Source organism: Oxyura jamaicensis, chromosome 9 (assembly GCF_011077185.1).
Source record: "Oxyura jamaicensis isolate SHBP4307 breed ruddy duck chromosome 9, BPBGC_Ojam_1.0, whole genome shotgun sequence".
Taxonomy (NCBI): domain Eukaryota; kingdom Metazoa; phylum Chordata; class Aves; order Anseriformes; family Anatidae; genus Oxyura; species Oxyura jamaicensis.
This window is the reverse complement of record NC_048901.1, coordinates 16,356,244-16,373,475: the sequence shown is the minus strand read 5'-3', so window position 1 is coordinate 16,373,475 and position 17,232 is coordinate 16,356,244. Positions and strand designations below refer to the sequence as shown.

The following is a 17,232-nucleotide window of genomic DNA, read 5'->3' as shown; positions in this document are numbered from 1 at the left end:
TCCCCTGGGGCTGTGCCTCACGCTGCCGCTGTGGTTGAGATTTGGAGGAACTCGGCACCAGTTCCTCTTGCTCAGGGAGCGAGCTGGCTGGGACCTGGAGTTTGCCCTCTGAAATGCTGCGAGGATCCTTGAGGGCAGAAGAAAACTGGTGTTCTTTGGTCAATGTGAAGCACTGGATTTGGTGCTTCCGCTGGCTTAGAGAGGGAAGGAGCCAGACTGGTTTCTGAGCAGTGCTTTTGGGTTGTGATCTGCTGTCTCCTGCTAGTAAGAGTGGTGAAAAGATAGCCACGGGGTTGTCTGGGAGGGGAAGCAGCCTCTGTCACGCTCTAGAAGGAGGTTTCAGATCCTCTTCTGATAGCAAGCCTGAGCAGGAGCCTTGAATCTGTGGTGAGTCTTGACCTTCCCTGCTCTCTTCATTCCGAAGGCTGTGTCCACCCTTAAACTTGCCCAGATCCCTTTGTAGCCTCCTTTGAGGAAACCAGCAGCACTTTGAACCCCTCCAAGCCATGGAGCCCATCCCCTGGGCTTTGCTTTCCCCAGCGGTGCTGGGCTGTGGCAGGCTTGTGAACCCTGCCTACAGCTGGTCAAGCAGGAGCTGACGGCTGGGCTGGGGTTGACTGGTTCAGGGAATGATGGTGGGGAAGTTGTCAGGGCTGGGGACGCCAGGTCAGGGCACCCTGTCCCTTCAGCCACCGTGGGACTGGGGACAGGACATCACTGCGTGTGGCTGTGGGGGGACAGGAGCGTGGTGCTGCCACTCACCAGCGAGACGGCCGTGTCCTGGAGGAGTTTCATGCCCCAGGACCTGGTCACCTCACCCAGATCGTGGCCAGGGGGCTGGGTCCATGCCCAGGTCAGTGGGCGCCATCCCTGCTGCTCTGAGGTGCCAGCCTGGAGCTCTGGGTCCCCCTGGTCTCTGTGCCATGGGCATCACGCACTTCTGGGGACCGGGCAGGGAAAGTCACCTTGCAGAGAGCCCAGGGCAGGCTGGCACAGCCGGACGGATGGCTCCTGGCCGTGACCAGGCTGTGAGCATCCAAGAAGCACGTCTCAGCTGCTGGGCGTTTGCTTCTCCCCTCTGTCCGTGCCCTCACCTCTGGCAGTGTCAGCAGCCGATTGCTGGCAGTATCCAGCTCATCTCCAGCAGCAGCAGAGGCAGCTGGTGCCGGGCTGGTGGAGGCACAGCACGTCCTGGAGCTGGCTGTGGGCAGCACGAGCTGGAGCACAGAGGAGCAGAAGCAGGCAGCTGGCCCCCACCATGAGGTAAGCAGCAAGGGGGGCACAGAGCTGGGATCCCCACCAGCCCTCAGGCGCTCTTCCACAGGGTTCCCTCACCCGCCACGTCCCCCTCTGCACCACCACGACTGCTCGGCCACCTTGGCTCTGGTTCCACCTTGTCCCACCTCTCAGCACCTTCACGGGGCGCTGGCACAGGGCTGCGTGGCTTAGAGGTCTGTGGCCAGCGTGCACAGGTGGCAGGCGGTGCCGTGTCTGTCCCCAGCTGGGTGCCAGCCCTTAGGGAGGTTGTCCCACAGGGGTAACCCCAGCGGTGGGCACGAAGAAGCCACAGGAGCCCACAAGACTGCCATGAGGTTTACTTCCATGTTCATCACAACCACAGCCACCCTGTGCTCCCCATCACCCCCGCAGCAGGGGGGTGACAGAGCCCTGCCACCCCAGTCCCCCTCCAGCGCTGTGCTTGGCACCAGGAGCTGCTGCGCCCGCAGCCAGGCACGTAGATCTGCGGCACATCCAGCCCCTGGCATCGGCCTCGGAGCCAGTGGCAGGGGACTGCCGGGTGTCACTGGGGCAGGTACGGCTTGGGGTCCCCGGGGAAGGGCAGGGCGGGCGCCTGGTTGAAGTGAGCCATGAGGAAGATGCCGACGGTGCCGCACACGAAGAGGGAGGCCATGATGAAGAAGCAGACGCGGTCGATCACCCGCCCCACCAGGATCCACTCCTCGTTCTCCTGTTGGCGAGCATCGATGGGGCGCTGAGGGCTTGTCCTCGCCGCCCCCGGTCCCTCCCCGTGCTGCCCCGGCCCCGACTCACGCTGCTGAAGTTGTTCTGCTCCCGCGTGGTGTTGGCGATGTGGTTGCAGGCATCGACACAAGCACGGATCTCGGGGCCTGCCTCCTCCAGGCTCTGGCAGAAGTCCTGAGCGTAGCCGCTATCCAGCCCGCGGCCTGCGGGCACACGGCCCGAGGCACCGGTGAGCGCGCGGCAGCCTGGCTCATCACCCAGGGGAAACGCCAGCCCGCCTGGGGCACTCACCGATCTTCTCCAGCACGGTTTTCATCAGCCCGTCCCTCTCCTTCTGCTTCTCGAAGAGCAGCTCGGTCCGGGCTTTCCAGAGCATGTACTCGTCGGCTTTCACCATCAGCCCCAGGGAGCTGCGTCGCCGGGAGGCTCGCGGCGGCCCCGGCGCCTCCTCCGGCATGTGCATGCCCAGGTAGCGGGGCAGGAGGTGCAGGCACACCTGGGCACAGCGTCACCCACGGGGTCCTGGTCCCCTGACACCACCCAGGGCACCCAGTGGGTGCAGTTGGGTCCCAGTGCATCATCCCTGGAGCACCCTTGTGCCACCGGGCACCCCCTGCTCCCCAGAGCTCAGTAGCAGCTTAGAGGGGTCGGTGGCACAGCGTGGTGCCTTGGGGACATCTGGGGGTCCCTGCCTTGGGTTAAGGCATGCCTACAGAGTAGGGCAGACCACGGACACCCACCCTAATCCCCCCCTGTAAGGGGCAGGGGGCCGGAGGCGGGTACCTGGCGCACCCTCTGGGACATGGAGTGAGTGTTGGGCGTTCTCAGCGAGACGTTGAGGACGATGACGGCGTTCACCACGATCACCACCGTCACCACCATGAGGAAGGTCAGGTACCTGCGAAGGGGGCACAGGCCCTCAGCCACCATGCCACAAGCTACGGCAGTGGGGATTGGGGTGGAAACTGGGGACCAGCAGCGGGATGTGGACACGTGTTAGCCCCGTGTCACCCTGCACGTGGAGGGTTGGAATGTCCTGCCTGGGAGCCTTGGCTCCCTCTCCCCTTCCTGCTGTGGCAATTTGCCCGGGATATGAGCAGACAGGGAACATTTTCCATGCCTGGGTCCTGTCCACGGGCACCCGGAGACCCCCTGCTGACCCAGTGTGACCCCATCCCCTTGTGTCACTTACTTCCCAATGAGCGGCACCGCCTGGGAGGTCTCAGGCACCTTCTGGGCGATGAGGAAGAGGAAGACGGTCTGGGCCAGGAGCACGTTGATGGAGACGGTGCATTTCTGACCGCCCGCTGCCGAGGAGGGGCAAAGGGGAGGCTTGGCAGGAGGCAGGGGTATGGGCACAGCACTGCTTCAGCAAAGGGCCTGCCCCAATAACCAACCAAGTCCTGCCTGGCAGCTTAACCCGGGAGTACCCAAAAATTCATCCCAAGCCCCAAATATCTCAGAAGTGGAGCAGCTGGGGATGAAAATCCCGGTGCCCACCAGGGGCACAGCACCAGCCTACCTTTGGCGGGCAGAAAGTAGACGAGCACGGCCATGGAGGAGATGAGGACGCAGGGCACGATGATGTTGATGATGTAGAAGAGGGGCTTGCGCTGGATGATGAGGTAGAAGACCACCTGCTGGTACTGGGTGTCGTCCGGGGTGAAGTGCCCCGAATTGATGATTTTCCGCGCGGGGCGGTGCTTGATGGCCCACTCGCCGTTCTCTGCCACGCAGGGATGCCACCACGTGAGTCCTCGTGTCCCGCTGGGGACACTGCCAGCACCCAGCGTGGGTGGGAGGAAGAGGAGGGCTGGGCACGGCGTGGGGAGAGGTGCTGGGGCCACGATGTGGGGCAGAGGAGGGCGATGAGCACATCACCCCTGCAAGCTACAGGAGGGGGAACCGACGGGGCACCGGGGGTCCCTTGGGGACGGGGGCTCCCAGGATGAGTTACGTGTAGGGCCGGGAGTCCCCCCCCCAGCGCCCTGCCACCGGGGAGCCGTGGGGGAAGCCGGGCGTGACGCTTTATGGAGGCGCGTTGTTTTCCCCCGCCGTCTGCGGGAGCGATAGATTTTTCCCAATCAAGATCGCAGCTCGGGCCGGTAATGAAAAAATAAATCTCTCCGCCCGAAAAGCATTTTGTTCCTTCACTATGCAATTAAAATGTGATGGAAAACGTCATCGTTTGGCCGTGACAGCTACGTTCCCAACATCAATCAAGCTGCCGGGAGCAGCGCTCTCCGGGAGGGACTGCCAGGCGGCGAGAGCGGCGAGCCGGGGGGGTTGGAAAAACAAATCTCTCCCCCGCTCCCGCTTCCACTAATAACTTAAGTACCCGTGTAATGGCAAGGGCTGCTAATAGCCTCCCCCCCCCCGGCTCCCCACCGCCCTGATTTTGGCAGCCAGCGGCGTTGCAGCGGGCTGCTGGTGTTTTGGGGGGGCCGTGGGGCTACCTGTGAAGGCCTCGGGGTCGATGGAGATCCACTCCACGGTCTGGCCTTCCTCCACCGTCAGCAGCAGGTTGATTTCGTTGGCGCTGTAGGTCTGGGACCTGGGGAGGGACAGGTGGCGTGCAGCAGGGCCAGCCGGGGAAGGGGGTGACAAAGTGCCCCCAGGCAACGCCGGCCACCTCCTGCTTTTTCGGCCACTTGGCTTGGCTCAGGAGCCCCTCACCTCCTGGTGGTCACAGGGTGGCAGGGGACAGCTTGGTGGCACTCGCCCGCCCTGGGGCTCATCGCAAGACACCTGCCTTGGGGACAACGGGGGACCTGTCCCCCTGGGGCCCCCCCCAACCCCCCCGCAGGGTGCTCACTGGAAGACCATGGTGCAGTTCTGCCAGTCGAAGGGGAAGTAGGTGACGTGGATGGAGCAGGAGCTGCGGTAGATGGCGGGGGGCAGCCAGTAGATGCTGCCGTCGGGGGACACCAGCACGTTGGTGTAGAGCGTGATCTCGAACGTCCCGTCAATGCTGAGGGGGGAGAAAAGGGTGGGCTCAGCCCCACGCGGTGCCCCCGTGGGTGTCACCCTGTGTGTGGGGGGAGGTGGCACTGGTGCACCCCGGAGCGGCCTCACTTGTTCTCCAGGACGATGTCGGGCAGCCAGACCATGGTGGAGGGCACCCGCAGCAGCTGGATGTTGTCGTATTCTTCAGGGTCCCACCGCAGGCGGTAATCGGACCATTGCTGGGCAAGGGGAGCAAGGGGGGGGGGGGGGGGGGCACGGTGCTCCCCAGGGCTCCCTGTCCTGTGTTGTCCCCAAAATGGGCACAGCAGGGGGCACCCACATAAAGGGGGTGTGGGTTACGGTGCCAGCCCACCACGAGGTGCCCAGGGAACCGGGGGGGTCCTGTCTGAGCTCTCACCATCTCGATCCAGACATTGGTGGTGAGGGTCTCCTCCCGCTCATTCTGGCAAGCAAGGAAGGGGGCGGAGGTGGCACTAGCCATCTGTCCCCTGCATGGGGACAGATCCCATCCCACCAGGGCCTCCTGAGTCCCTGCAGCATCACCCCAGCACCCCAGGTCCATGCTCCCACCTGGTGCTGGGGGCTGGGAGGGGGGGGGGGGGGGTCTCACCAGGGAGATGAGGTTGGTGAGGGTGAGCTTGAGGGTGACATCGATGACTTGGTCCCCGCGCAGGGCCGGGCGCAGGTGCCGGTTGTAGTTGGTCATCAGGTCCTGGAGCAGCTTCTCCTCCTGGTTCCTGCAGCTCACACCTGGGGGGGGGGGGGCACGCAGCGCCGTGGGGGCACCCCGGGGTGGGGATGGGGGGGCTGATGCTGCCCCCGGGGGCTGCTGGCATGGCTGGGGGCGTCGTGCATGGGGAGGGGACGCACACACCGCTGAGGGTGCCCGGCGGTGCGCAAACAGGGCGTGGGGACACCCAGGGGGACAGTGCACAGCACCGTGCACCCATGGGTGACAAGCCCCCAAGGACAAAGACAATGGAAGGGGGGACCGGTTCCCCCCCCCCAGCATGCCCCCCACCGCCCCGGGGTGGGCACCCCTTACCTGCCAGGGCGCAGAGGGCGAGGAGGAGGCCGCGCATGGCGGAGCCGTGGGGGCGCAGGGGCTGGGGCTCCGCTCGGCCGCCTGCACGTCGACCTTCTGGGCCTGGCGCCCGGTGGAAAGGGACAGCTGTCCCCATCCCCGTCAGCTGCTCCCAGCAGCAATGCGGGACAGGGAGGGGTGGGAGGCAGCCCGCGTCCCATCCTGCCCACCCCCCTCCACCCCCAGCAGAGTGATGGCGGGGTGCTGGGCAGCTCCCGTGGCGTTTTGTGCCCTTGGCGGGGTGTGGAAGCGGGGTTGGGGCAAAGTGAGCTCCGGGCTCAGTTCCCCCAAGTCCCCCAGAAAAGGAGGTATTGCCCCATAGTGGAAACCTACACAGCCATGGGTTATGGAAAGGGGGCGTCCCCCTGCAAACACCTCCAGCGGTGCCCTGTGTCCCCCCCAGCGGTGACCGTGGCCCCCAGGGCACGCAGGTCCCCTCAGCTCAGCCTGGGGAGCAGAGCCCGCCCCAAGGGTCTGAATCCTGCCCGGCCCCGTGTCGGCAGGGAATGCTCTCACATTCCTGGCTCGTCGGAGAGGATGTGGCAGCTGTCCCGAGCCACCAGCAGCGGGGGGGACGTCAGCTGTGCCCCCTGAAACTGGAGCCCTGGCCTGCCGCTGCTGAGCCGGGGAAGGAGGCACCCCCTGGGCCGCAGCCATGCGCTGCGGGATGGGGAGAACTTTGTGGGTCTGGCTCAGGGTCTTGGCCCCCTGTAGCCACAGCCCAGCACCAGAACAGCCAGCAGCACCCATTCCCTGGGTGGGCATCACCCCCCCCGGCACACACCAGTGCTCGGTGCTTAGGGTGGGACACCGAGAGCAGGCACCCAGCTTTATTTCCCCGAGCCACAGCGGGCCGAACAGAGAGGACCCCCTCCTCCCGGCCACCCTAGATGTAGCGCTTGTTCTCCTCCCGGTAGTCGTAGGGGTCTCCGGAGAAGGGCAGCGGCGGTGGGTGGTTGTAGATGCCCATGAGGAAGATCCAGAGCGTGCCCACCACCAGCGTCGGGGTGATGAGGAACAGGCACAGGCGGTCCAGGGTCCGGGCCACGCGGTTCCAGTTGTCCTTCTCCTGGGGAAGGAGCCGGGAGCAGGGCAGCGGGGGCACGGTGGGCATGGGGAGCCCCCCTCCACCCCGCCGTGCCCGCGGCCCCCACCTCGTTGTAGCTGTTTTTCTCCCGCATGTGCTTGACGATGAAGTTGGCACCGTCAACGGCGGGTTTCAGGTGCTCGTAGAGCTGCTCCTCGTTCGTGCCCGCCGGCGCCAAGCCTGGGGGCCATGAGAACCCTGAGCCGGGCTCTGGTGGGCTACCCCAGAGGGAACGGCCCCCCCCCCTCCCGTGTCCCACCCCATCCCCAAGGAGAGGGGCTGAGGCTCACGGGCAGGGGTGACGCGGCTGGCGAGCCCGTGCCGCTCCGACTGCTTCTCGAACATGAGCTCGCTGCGGGACTTGACGCTGTAGTACTCCTCCGCCTTGGCGATGTAGCCGGCCGAGCTGCAGCGCCGGATGCACGGGGCGCCCGCCGCGCTCCCCGACGGCTGCGACATGCGCAGCAAGCGGGGCAGGCTCTCCAGGAACACCTGGGCACGGGACGTGTCCCCAGTTTCCGTGCCCAAGCCGGGCGCACGTGGCCCAGATGGGGCACCCCGGGGCCGTGATGCACGGAGCCACCCCCGCGCCCCCCGCGCCCCTCACCTCTCTGACCCAGTCGGACATGATGTGGGTGCTGGGGGTGCGGAAGTGGAAGTTGAGGACCACGACGCAGATCACCACCACGGCCGTCACCAGCAGCATGATGAAAAGCAGGTACCTGGGGTTGGGGGGCACAGGCCTGGGGCTGGCGTTGCCACAGGGGATGGGGACGTGCAGGGTCACCCTGGGGACCCCGAGATGCCCTCGCTGTGCCCAGCGGGGCCCAGGACTCACTTGCCGATGAGGGGGATGGCGTGGGAGGTCTCGGGCAGGCGCTGGGAGACGAGCAGGAGGAAGACGGACTGGGCCAGGAGCACCGAGATCACCAGGGTCATCTTCTCACCACCTGGAGAGCAGGAGAGCTCGGGGTGACCCTATCACAGGTCCCCCTCCCAGCGTCCCACCATAAAGAGCCCCATATGGGGTTTTCTGTTGCAGGAGTATCACAAGGTCCCACTTGGGTTATCCTACACCCTGCTCAGGGGTGCCTGGTTGGGATGACAGGGTCCTGCACCGGGGTGTCCTGGTGCCAGGATGTCCCCATCTTGGGCACTGGGGTGTCCCCATGTCCCAGGGCAGGAGTGGGACGTGGGGTGTCCCCCCGCCCCCGGTGCAGGTGCCACGGGGCCACTCACTGTCAGCAGGCAGGTAGAAGACGAGGATGGCCATGAAGGCGATGAGGACGCAGGGCGTGACGATGTTGATGACGTAGAAGAGCGGCTTGCGCTTGATGATGAGGTAGAAGGTGACGTCCTGGTGCTCGCTGCTCTCGGGGGGGGTAGCTGGGGTGGATGTTCTTGCGGGCCGGGCGGTGGATGATTTCCCACTCGCCGTTCTCTGTTGGGACACGTGGGCCATCACCACCCCCAGCGGCACCCGGCTACCAGGGTCCCCCGAGCCCCGTCCGGGGTGTCCCCAGCCGCCACGGGACACGGCGGAGAGCACCGGCGCTACCTGTGAAGCCTTCGGGGTCGATGATGATCCACTCCACCCGGTAATACTTGTCCGTCTCCGGGTCGCTCTCCTCCTTCAGGTGCATGCTGATCTCCTGCGCGTTGTACGCCAGCGAGCTGGGGGGGGACAGGCGGTGAGGGGCTGCACCCACCTGCTCCATCCTCCATCCAGGGGGTCCTGAGTTCCCCCCCCCATGCTGCGCCCTTACAGCAGTGGGCACCACGGGGCTGGGGACCCGGCTCCTCGCCCACCCTCCTGCCCCCGGCACCTGAACTTGAGGGTGCAGTTCTGCCAGTCGAAGGGGAAGAAGTCGACGTTGATGGGGCAGGCGCTGCGGAAGATGGCGGGCGGCAGCCAGTAGACGTAGCCGGTGTTGTAGACCAGCACGTTGCAGTAGTAGGCGACCTCGAAGAGCCCGTCGTTGCTGCGTGGGGGAAAGGCGAGGTGGAGGCAAGGGAAAGGGAGAGCCCCGGGCACCGGGGACGGCTCTGGCCGAGGCTGCTCGCCCGGGGAGGTTGGGGAGGGGAAACTGAGGCACGGCTCACTTGTTCTCCAGGACTATCTCAGGCAGCCACAGCATTTCTGGCCGCAGGCGGAGCACCTCGATGTCCCCGAACTCGGATTTGTTCCATTGTAGGCGGTAATCGGTCCAGCCCTGGCGGGGGACAACCCCGGGTCACCCCCTCACCACACCAGGCCACCCCACGGCCCAGGACACAGCTGATGCCGTGACACCCAGGGTGACAGCACGGGGACAGTGGCCATAGCGCTGCGTGGGGACACTGCTGGGATGACAGAGGTGGTTGGCAGTGCTGGGTCCCCGTCCCCCTTCCCCTCCTGTCCCTACTCACCTGTTCGAGCCACACGTTGGTGGTGAGCGTCTCGTCCACCTCTTTCTGCAACGACAGTGGGGGGGCCAGGAGATGCCACACCTCTCCCCAGGACCCCCCCAACCCAAACCAGCCTTTTTGGGGTGCAGCCAGGCCCCCGGCACGGCGGCGGGTGCTGCCCGCTGGGGCTCACCAGTGAGATGAGGTTGGAGAGGGTGAGGGCCAGGTAGACGTCCACGACCTGGTCGGTGGAGACGACGGGGCGCAGATCCTTGTTGTAGCCCCTCTCCTCGAAGAGGTGGTGGATGAGCCGCTCCTCCTGGTTAACGCAGAGCCCGCCTGGGGGGCACGGGGTCAGGCAGAGCCGTAGGGGGCTGGGGGTACTGGGCCCCCCTGCAAGGATGCCCAGCAAGGGCAGGGCAAGGATGGAGGGGACAGGAGACGGCCAGGACGCTGCTTGTTGGTGACATGCGGGGGTGCAGAGGGGCACCCAGGTGTGGTGCGTGGGCAGAGGACGTGCAGGGATGGTACCCACGTGGGGACACGTGGGGACACACGGACACAGGGACATACAGACACCCAGACACAGACCCAGCACGTGCACAAGGCACCGGTGCAGCCACAGCAGCACTGGGCACACGGAGATGGATGCAGGCATGGACACACGGACACGGAGCAGGATGCGTAGGGACGTGGTCAGGGATGCAGAGCTGCTGTGCACACACGGGGACACGCACGGAGGCAGCAACGGCGTGCACACACACGCAGACACCTGCACACACGCAGACACGGTGACACGGTGCACATGGACAGATAGACACACGTGGCGAGGACACAGCTCTGGGCAGGACGCACAGGGGATGCTCAGTGACAGGTCCCTGCCAGTCAGTTCCCAAAACGCAGCCCTGGGGGAACCCCCAGCACCCCCGTGCCCCAGCCCCCGGTGCCCCACTCACCCCGCACCACCAGCGCCCCGAGCAGGGCCAGCCACAGCGGCAGGTCCCCCATGCGGTGCCCGCGGTGCCTTCGCGCCGTGCCAGCTTCTCGCCACCTCCCCGCCTGGCCTGGCCCAGCGGATGTCCGGCCAGCGGGATGGACGGTGCCAGGTGCCGAGGGGGAAGGGTGCCGGCACCGGATACCCAACGCGGCCCCCTTGTTTCCGGCACCCCCTCGTTTGGAGAAGGGAGACGGGCAGGCACAGCTGGCCTCGCCACCCCACGGTGCCACCTCGTTGCCCCGGCGCTGGGAGGAGCAGACCCTTCCCCACTGCCCCAGGGATGCTGCTCGAGGGCAGCGGGGATGGTGTCCCATGAGCTGGAGGTGTTGGCACCCACCAGGACGGGGCTTGGGTGGCAGCTGGGGTGGGCACCGGTGCTGCGCTCTGGGGAAAAGGGTGCTGAGGCGGGCAGGGGCTGCCTGACCCTGCTGGGGTCCTCCCCGCCTGATAATGGGGGCAGGACCTGAGGATGGGGGCATCGCTTGGGGAGTGAGGTGGTGGGGAGGGTGAAAAAATAGAAAAAAAAATTCTACCAGAAAATAGAGCCCTTCTTTATTGAAAAATAAACCTTTCTCTGTACAAATAAATAACAGTCCGGGTGCCTGCGGGGAATATGGTGCGGGGGGAGGGGGGGGCTTGCTAAGGTGGGGGTATCAGGGAGAGGAGGGCTGAGGACCCCAGCTGGGATGCTCCAGGTGCCCCCCATCGCCCCAGGAGGTTGGTGGGAGGAGGGAAACTGAGGCACAATGGGGGACAAAGGAGTGGGAGAGCCTGACCTGGGGAGGGGAGTTGAAAGACGTGAGAGACCCCATCCCCTGCCAGCACCCCTAGGTTTTCAAAGCCTCGAGCGCCAAAGCGACGAGGCCGGGCATGCTGCGGGCCAGCGAGTCGCTCTCCAGCCCCACGAGGCCGGCGAAAGCCGTGGGGCGGCCGCCCACCGTGGCCCGCACCTGCGCCCGGTACAGCCCCTTGGCGTTTTTGGAGCCCAGGTCCACCAGGATCTGCCAGGGGAGAGGAAAACACCGTCAGCCCCAGGGCGAGGGGACACGCTGCCGGCAAGCGGGGGACACTGAGGTGCCGGGGGCGGCTGCCCCACGCACCTCCTGGAAGGTCATGGCCAGGTCCGGCTCCGGCACCCGCAGCACCCACGCGTACAGCTCCTGCACTGCGCCCACCCGCAGCGCCGAGGTGTTGAGGCCAGGGCAGGCTGCGGGCCCCGGGGGGGACAGGAGAGAGATGGAGATGGGGTCAGGGAGCGTGGGGGGTCACCGCGCTGCCCCCAGCCCCAGGGTGTGAAGCCGAGGCTGGGTTGGCCATCGCCGGCATCCCTGTGGCATCCCGCAGCACCTGGCGGTTGTGGGGTGCTTACCTCTGCCCACAACTGCCTCCTCCTCCTCTTCCTCTTCTTCCTCCTCCTCCTCCAGCCCGGGCTGTGTGGGCACCAGCTCACGTTTCTCTCTCGGCACCAACCCTGGGTGAAAACCCCGTTGGGGACGCCGTTGGTGGCCGCTGCCTGGGCACAAAGCTGGGTGGAAATCAGCCCCAGCCCCTCCAGGGCTCACGGTTTGATGTGGGGGTCCCCGGTGGATCTCCAGGTGCCTGCCTCTGCTGTGTGGCTTCCAGGGGGGTGCCGAGGTCCAGCTCTGCCCGGAGTTGGGCGAGGAAGGCTCTGCCCTGTCCCACCAGCTCCTCCACCTCCTCCTCGCCCTGCTGCGGGGAAGGGAAGGGGAACAGGGCAGGTGATGGGGTCGGTCCCTGTTGGCCCTGTCACCAGAGGGGTGGGGGTGTCCCCCATCCCATCCCTCTCCAAATACCTGCAAGAAGAGCCACGTCTCCCCAGGGAGCTGCTGCCCATCTGGGGTGGGTGCCAGGGGGCTGCCCCCGTCCATGGCCCTCAGCGCCTGCACCCAGTCCTGCAGCCGGGGCCCCACGGCCCCAAAGAGCCCCGCAAAGGGGAGCGGCTGCCCGGCCCCCCACCTGCAAGCACAGCGGGGACAGCTCAGGCACCCGGTGGCACCCGTCCCTTGGGCACTGCCACCCCCTGTGCCCCCCTGGTGGCACCTGGTTATGGGACGAGCAGGACCCCACGGCCTTGAGCTGTCCCCAGAAATCTGTACCAGTGCCCACGGGCATCATTCCCACCTCCCCAAAACCTACAGCCCCCAAGGCCCGCCATGCCCCTGAGGCCCCCCCTGACCTGGTGGGGGGTCTCTGGGGTCCCTCTGCTGTGGGGCTAGGCTGGTCCCCTGCCACAGCCACGTCTGTGGGGAACAAGAAGGGGACAGGAGGGACAAGGCGTAGGGGTGCCCGAGCCACCGGCACAAGGGTGGCGTGTCCCCACAGGGCCCTGGGGTGGGCACAGCCCAGGTGGGTACCTGGGGCGTCCCTGCGGACGCGGGCGGGGAAGAGGTGCCCGTAGATCTTGCCCAGGAGCTGGGGCAGGGCGCGGGTGAGGAAGGAGAAGTCCACCTGGTTCCGGATGAAGTCCCCGGCCCGGCGCAGGAGCCCCACCAGTGTCTGGGCGTAGGAGTGCAGCTCTGGGGGTGCAGCGAGAGAACCACGTCCCTGGTACCGTGCTGGCACGGCATGCCCCCCCCCCCGCCCGTCCCCAGCCAGGCGCAGCCCCCGTGCCCTGGCGTTGTCTCACCGCATCGCCTCGCCCGGGCACGGCAGGTCTCCTCAGCAAGGCGGGCGCAGGCGGCCTGGCCCAGGGGTGCCCGGCAGGACCCCGCGTAGAAGGAGCAGAGGCGGGTGCGCTCGGGGGGCTGCCGCTCGGGGGGCAGCTGCGACAGGGCCAGCAGCTCGAAGCAGCTCGGTTCCCGGCTGCCAGGGGCGGCTGTGAGGACACCGGGGTTGCCATAAGCTGCTGAGCCCCCCCCCCCCCAATCACCTGGGGGGGACCCCTGTGGCACCCCTTCCCACGGCCATCCCGTGCCCCTTGGGCACTCACGGTCCATCTGGAGGCTGAGCCAGTCCGCGAAGGCAGCGACGCGGGTGTAGACGCCGGGTTTGCCCCTCTCTCCGCACCCGTCACCCCACGAGGTGATGCCGTAGAGGACAAAGTGGCGCGAGGAGGGGTCCTGGCACACCAGCGGGCCCCCCGAGTCGCCCTGCGGGGGATGCCCGTGCATCAGAGGGGAGCGCTGACCATGCTGGGAGCCTGGCCGTGCCGTGCCAGCGCCGTGTGCTCACCCCGTGCCCAGGGAGGTGCCGTGCTCGGGGGGGGGAAATTACCTGGCAGGAGTCGATGCCCCCGGACAGGTACCCGGCACAGAACATGGTGCTGGTGAGCAGCTCCCTGCCCAGGGCACCCCGGCACGTCTCCTGGCTGAGCAGGGGCACCTGTGCCTCCATCACCACCTCGGCTGAAGGCCCCTCTGCCGGGCAAGGCACCCGTTATGGGGTCCCCTCTGCACGGCCCCCTCTTGGGGTGCCCACACGCTCCCCTCTTTAGCACCCTTGGCTTGGTGGCTCGGCACCGGGCACAGGGGAGGGGGTGGCACCTCTCCACCAAGGGGGACACCCCGCTGACCCCATGGGTGCCGGGTGGCACCCACCTTCATAGAGGGACCCCCAGCCCGCGATGTAGCAGGGGGTGCCGGGGCTGGGCTCCGCGGGGCCGCTGGGCAGGCACACGGGGCTGACGGTGGCTGATGGGGCCAGCGGCACCGCCAGCTCCAGCAGTGCCAGGTCCCCGTGGAAGGTCTTGGGGTTGAACTGGAAGGAAGAAAAGCTGGGAGCGTGGGTGGGAGTCCTGGGGTGTGCAGGGCTGGTCTGGGGGTGCCCACCTCCACCTCCACTGACCTTGGGGTGAGGCACGATGCGCCTGATGGGCACTGCACGCTCACCCGGGTCCTGCTTGCCCAGCTCGTGGTCACCAACCACCACCGTCCATGCCAGCTCATTCTGGGTCCTGGCCAGGGAGGGGAAAGGGAGAGAGATTTAGCGGGGGGACATCAGTGCCACCCCATGCCCCCTTCTGCAGGGACACCACGTCCCCGTGCCCCCGTGTACCCGGCGAAGCAGTGGGCAGCAGTGAGGACCCACGCGTGCCCCACCAGCACCCCTCCGCACATCAGCTCCCCATGCAGCCGCACTGACACCAGCCAGGGCCAGGCCCCCGGGGGGGCCACGCTGCCCCCCATGATCCGTCCTCGGGGGGCCGTGGCGTTGATGGGGAGTCCTGCACGGTGCCCGCAGCTCCCTGGCGGACAAAGCTGGGGTGAGTGATGGGGGTCCTGCCGACGTCCCCCTTCCCACCACGGTCACCGAAGTGGCCGAGGAGGGGGCGGCGGGCGGCCCCCGGGGGGGGTCAGGCCGTAGCAGGCGTGCTGTCAAGCCTCATCGTGCTCACGGAGGCGAGCGGGCGGAGGGCCGGGGGCACCCTGCGGGCCGGCAGCTGCCGACGCTAACCTCTGCCCCCCCGGCACAGCGGGCAGCCAGGGATGGGGCTGGGGGCTTGGGGGGGGCACCCCAGCTCACCTGGCATCGCCGCCTCTGCCGGTGCATCACTCGGGGTGGCGGCTGCCAGCCCTATGGGGACAGGTTGTCCTGGTATGTGGGGACGTTTCCCCCTGCCCCAATGTCAGCACCGTGTCCTCGCTGTCCCCAGTTTGCCCCAGTCCCTCCCAGTGCCTCCCAGCAGCACTGCATCCCAAACACCGCTGTCCCGCCCCAGGTGGCCTTGTCACCTCCAGTGACTGTGTCCCCAATCTCCCCCTCCCCCCCAGTGCCCTGTTCCCCTGGTCCTCCTTGTTCCACCCCAAGTTCTCCCCCCCCCGATGCGCCTGTGTCCTCTGTTCCACCCTGTATCTCCCTGTCCCACTGCGATCCCTCTGTGACCCCCCCAATGCTCCATCCCCCTCCAGATCCCCCCCCAAATGCCCCCCCCAGTGCCCCCAGCCTCCCACCCCACCCCAGCTCCCCCCCCACTGCTCTCTGCCCCATCCCAATTTCCCCATCGCTCCCAATGCCTCCATCCCCCAAATCTCCACACCTCACCCCAGATCCCTCCTTCCCCCCGGTTCTCCTGCCCCCCAACCTTCCCATCCCACCAGAGACCCCCATCACCACGCTCCATCCTCCGACCCCAACCCCAAATCCCCCCACCCCCCCCCACCCCCCATCCCACCCCAGCGCCCCGCCACCCCATATCCCCTCCAGGCACTCCCAGCTGATGCCCCGGTTGTTATTGTAGGGTCTCCTCTCTCCGGGAGGGGGTCCCCACTCACGGCACTCCTGGAGGCGGCGCTGGCAGCGCTGGGCGCTGAGCAGGGCGCAGTGGGGCTGAGCCCCCCGGGGGGGGGCACAGGCGCTGGTAGGGGGCACACGCCTGGCTCAGCGCCCAGTTGCGCTGGGGCAGCTCGGGCAGCGCCTGGGCATCCAGCAGGGCCTGGCAGCTGGGGGGGGCACCGGGGGGGCACGGCGGGGGCTGCGGGGACAGCGGGGCCGTGGGTGTCCCCATGTCATCCCTGCACCCTGCCCGCCTCCACCCGGGTCACCCCGGGGAGGGTGGGAAGGGGGATTAGGGGGGAGCTGCGTTGGCTTGTTTTGGTAGGGTCTCCTGGGTGTTGGGGTATGTTTTGGGAAGGGACTTTGATCAAGCGGTATTTGGGGTAGGGCTTCAGGCTGGGTAGGATCTCCAGAGGATGGAGAACTGCTTGGGTAAGGTGATGTTTTTGTAGGGTCTCCAGCTAACATGGATTTGTTTGGGGAGTCTGGGCACGGCTTTGGGGAAGCCTATGGGGTGAACAGCTATGGGGGGACACGGTTTGGGCAGGGTCTTGGGGGGTTTGGGGTCTCTAGGGGATGGCCGGGGCAGTGTTTGGGTAGGGTCTCTCGGGGATGGGGCACTATTTGGGTAGGGCCGCGGGGGCCGGGACTCACGTGGGCAGCGGCGGCTGATGTTGGCGCAGGGGGGGAAGAGGCAGGGGGCGCAGAGCCCGCAGGCCCCCCCGCTGCCGCTGCTGCTCCGCCTGGGCCCGCTCCAGCGCCAGCAGCGCGCTCCTCAGCGCCGCCTCCAGCACCAGCGTCCCCCGGCTCGACAGCGCTGCCGGGGCACATCAGGGCGCTCAGACCCCTCGGGGACCCCCCCCCAAAATCCCCAGCCCACCCAAGACCCCTGCCCCGGTATCTCCATGCTGGTGTCAGGCTGGGCACGGGCGCAAACGGGGGCACACAGCAAGGGGTGAGCAAGGGCAGGTGTGCCCATGTGTGCCCACGTGTGCGTCCCCTCCCGTGTCCCCACGTGGATGTCCCCGGGGCTGGCACAGGACAAGGGACCCATCCTGCTGCCCCCTGCCCCTAAAAACCAAATCCCATCTCCTCCAGCCCCCCCGTTAGCATCCCAAAGCCACCCCAAGAGATGTCCCCGTGCACTCACCTTGCAGGACGCCGGCTGGCATGGGGTACAGCCCCTGGCCCAGGGGGGCCCCCCCGGCCAGCTGCAGGAGCAGCAGCAGCAGCACGGGGGGGGGGGCAGGCAGACCCGGGGGCCGGCACCCCGCCACCTCTTCCCTCCTCGCTCCATCCCGGCCGGGCAACGGTTTGGAGGGGGCAAAATTTGGGGGGATAAAAAAGGGGGGAGCCCCAAAAGTGCCCGAAGCGCCGGAGGAGGCGCGGATATATACGGTGCCCCCCCGGGCGGTGGGAGGAGAGAGAGGGGCCAGGGGAGCACAAACAGGCGAGTTCATTAATGTCGCGCCAAGATGCCATCCCGGGGGGGGG

At 67.1% G+C, this 17,232-nt stretch overlaps 3 protein-coding genes across 3 annotated transcripts; all 3 read right to left on the bottom strand.

The window, feature by feature from the left end:
• Window positions 1-1,731: 1,731 nt before the first annotated feature.
• CHRNG (cholinergic receptor nicotinic gamma subunit) lies at window positions 1,732-6,510 on the bottom strand. The gene is made up of 12 exons (XM_035334716.1): window positions 5,996-6,510; window positions 5,561-5,700; window positions 5,348-5,392; window positions 5,059-5,168; window positions 4,799-4,954; window positions 4,440-4,537; window positions 3,506-3,709; window positions 3,176-3,290; window positions 2,767-2,881; window positions 2,275-2,479; window positions 2,053-2,186; window positions 1,732-1,969 (listed from the first exon to the last, which is right to left on the bottom strand). The coding sequence occupies exons 1-12, from the start codon at window positions 6,129-6,131 to the stop codon at window positions 1,802-1,804; spliced, it is 1,626 nt and encodes a 541-aa protein (XP_035190607.1). The 5' UTR covers window positions 6,132-6,510; the 3' UTR covers window positions 1,732-1,801.
• A 341-nt stretch (window positions 6,511-6,851) lies between these two features.
• On the bottom strand, window positions 6,852-10,650 carry CHRND (cholinergic receptor nicotinic delta subunit). The gene is given in 13 exon segments (XM_035334917.1): window positions 6,852-7,103; window positions 7,189-7,301; window positions 7,412-7,613; window positions 7,729-7,843; window positions 7,960-8,071; window positions 8,361-8,502; window positions 8,504-8,562; window positions 8,680-8,795; window positions 8,948-9,103; window positions 9,225-9,334; window positions 9,531-9,575; window positions 9,703-9,848; window positions 10,466-10,650. Coding segments are annotated over 13 exon segments (1,551 nt in total). The 5' UTR covers window positions 10,518-10,650; the 3' UTR covers window positions 6,852-6,920.
• A 216-nt stretch (window positions 10,651-10,866) lies between these two features.
• On the bottom strand, window positions 10,867-17,027 carry PRSS56 (serine protease 56). Its single transcript, XM_035334916.1, has 18 exons — window positions 16,889-17,027; window positions 16,393-16,555; window positions 15,738-15,937; window positions 14,989-15,039; window positions 14,521-14,710; window positions 14,311-14,419; window positions 14,064-14,223; window positions 13,741-13,883; window positions 13,457-13,616; window positions 13,154-13,342; window positions 12,882-13,043; window positions 12,704-12,767; window positions 12,321-12,483; window positions 12,069-12,216; window positions 11,876-11,977; window positions 11,607-11,713; window positions 11,331-11,507; window positions 10,867-11,284 (listed from the first exon to the last, which is right to left on the bottom strand). The coding sequence occupies exons 4-17, from the start codon at window positions 14,993-14,995 to the stop codon at window positions 11,334-11,336; spliced, it is 1,878 nt and encodes a 625-aa protein (XP_035190807.1). The 5' UTR covers window positions 14,996-15,039; window positions 15,738-15,937; window positions 16,393-16,555; window positions 16,889-17,027; the 3' UTR covers window positions 10,867-11,284; window positions 11,331-11,333.
• Window positions 17,028-17,232: the final 205 nt, after the last annotated feature.

Excerpts from the sequence above, each read along its gene's own strand:
- CHRNG (XM_035334716.1), bottom strand. The coding sequence starts at position 6,131 with ATGGGGACAGCTGTCCCTTTCCACCGGGCGCCAGGCCCAGAAGGTCGA. Across the intron at positions 5,393-5,560 it reads TCACCAACCTCATCTCCCTG|AATGAGCGGGAGGAGACCCT; the intron begins GTGAGACCCCCC and ends CTTGCTTGCCAG. Across the intron at positions 2,187-2,274 it reads AACCGTGCTGGAGAAGATCG|GCCGCGGGCTGGATAGCGGC; the intron begins GTGAGTGCCCCA and ends GTGTGCCCGCAG.
- PRSS56 (XM_035334916.1), bottom strand. Across the intron at positions 13,617-13,740 it reads GGGGCATCGACTCCTGCCAG|GGCGACTCGGGGGGCCCGCT; the intron begins GTAATTTCCCCC and ends CATCCCCCGCAG. Across the intron at positions 13,343-13,456 it reads GCTCAGCCTCCAGATGGACC|CCGCCCCTGGCAGCCGGGAA; the intron begins GTGAGTGCCCAA and ends GTGTCCTCACAG.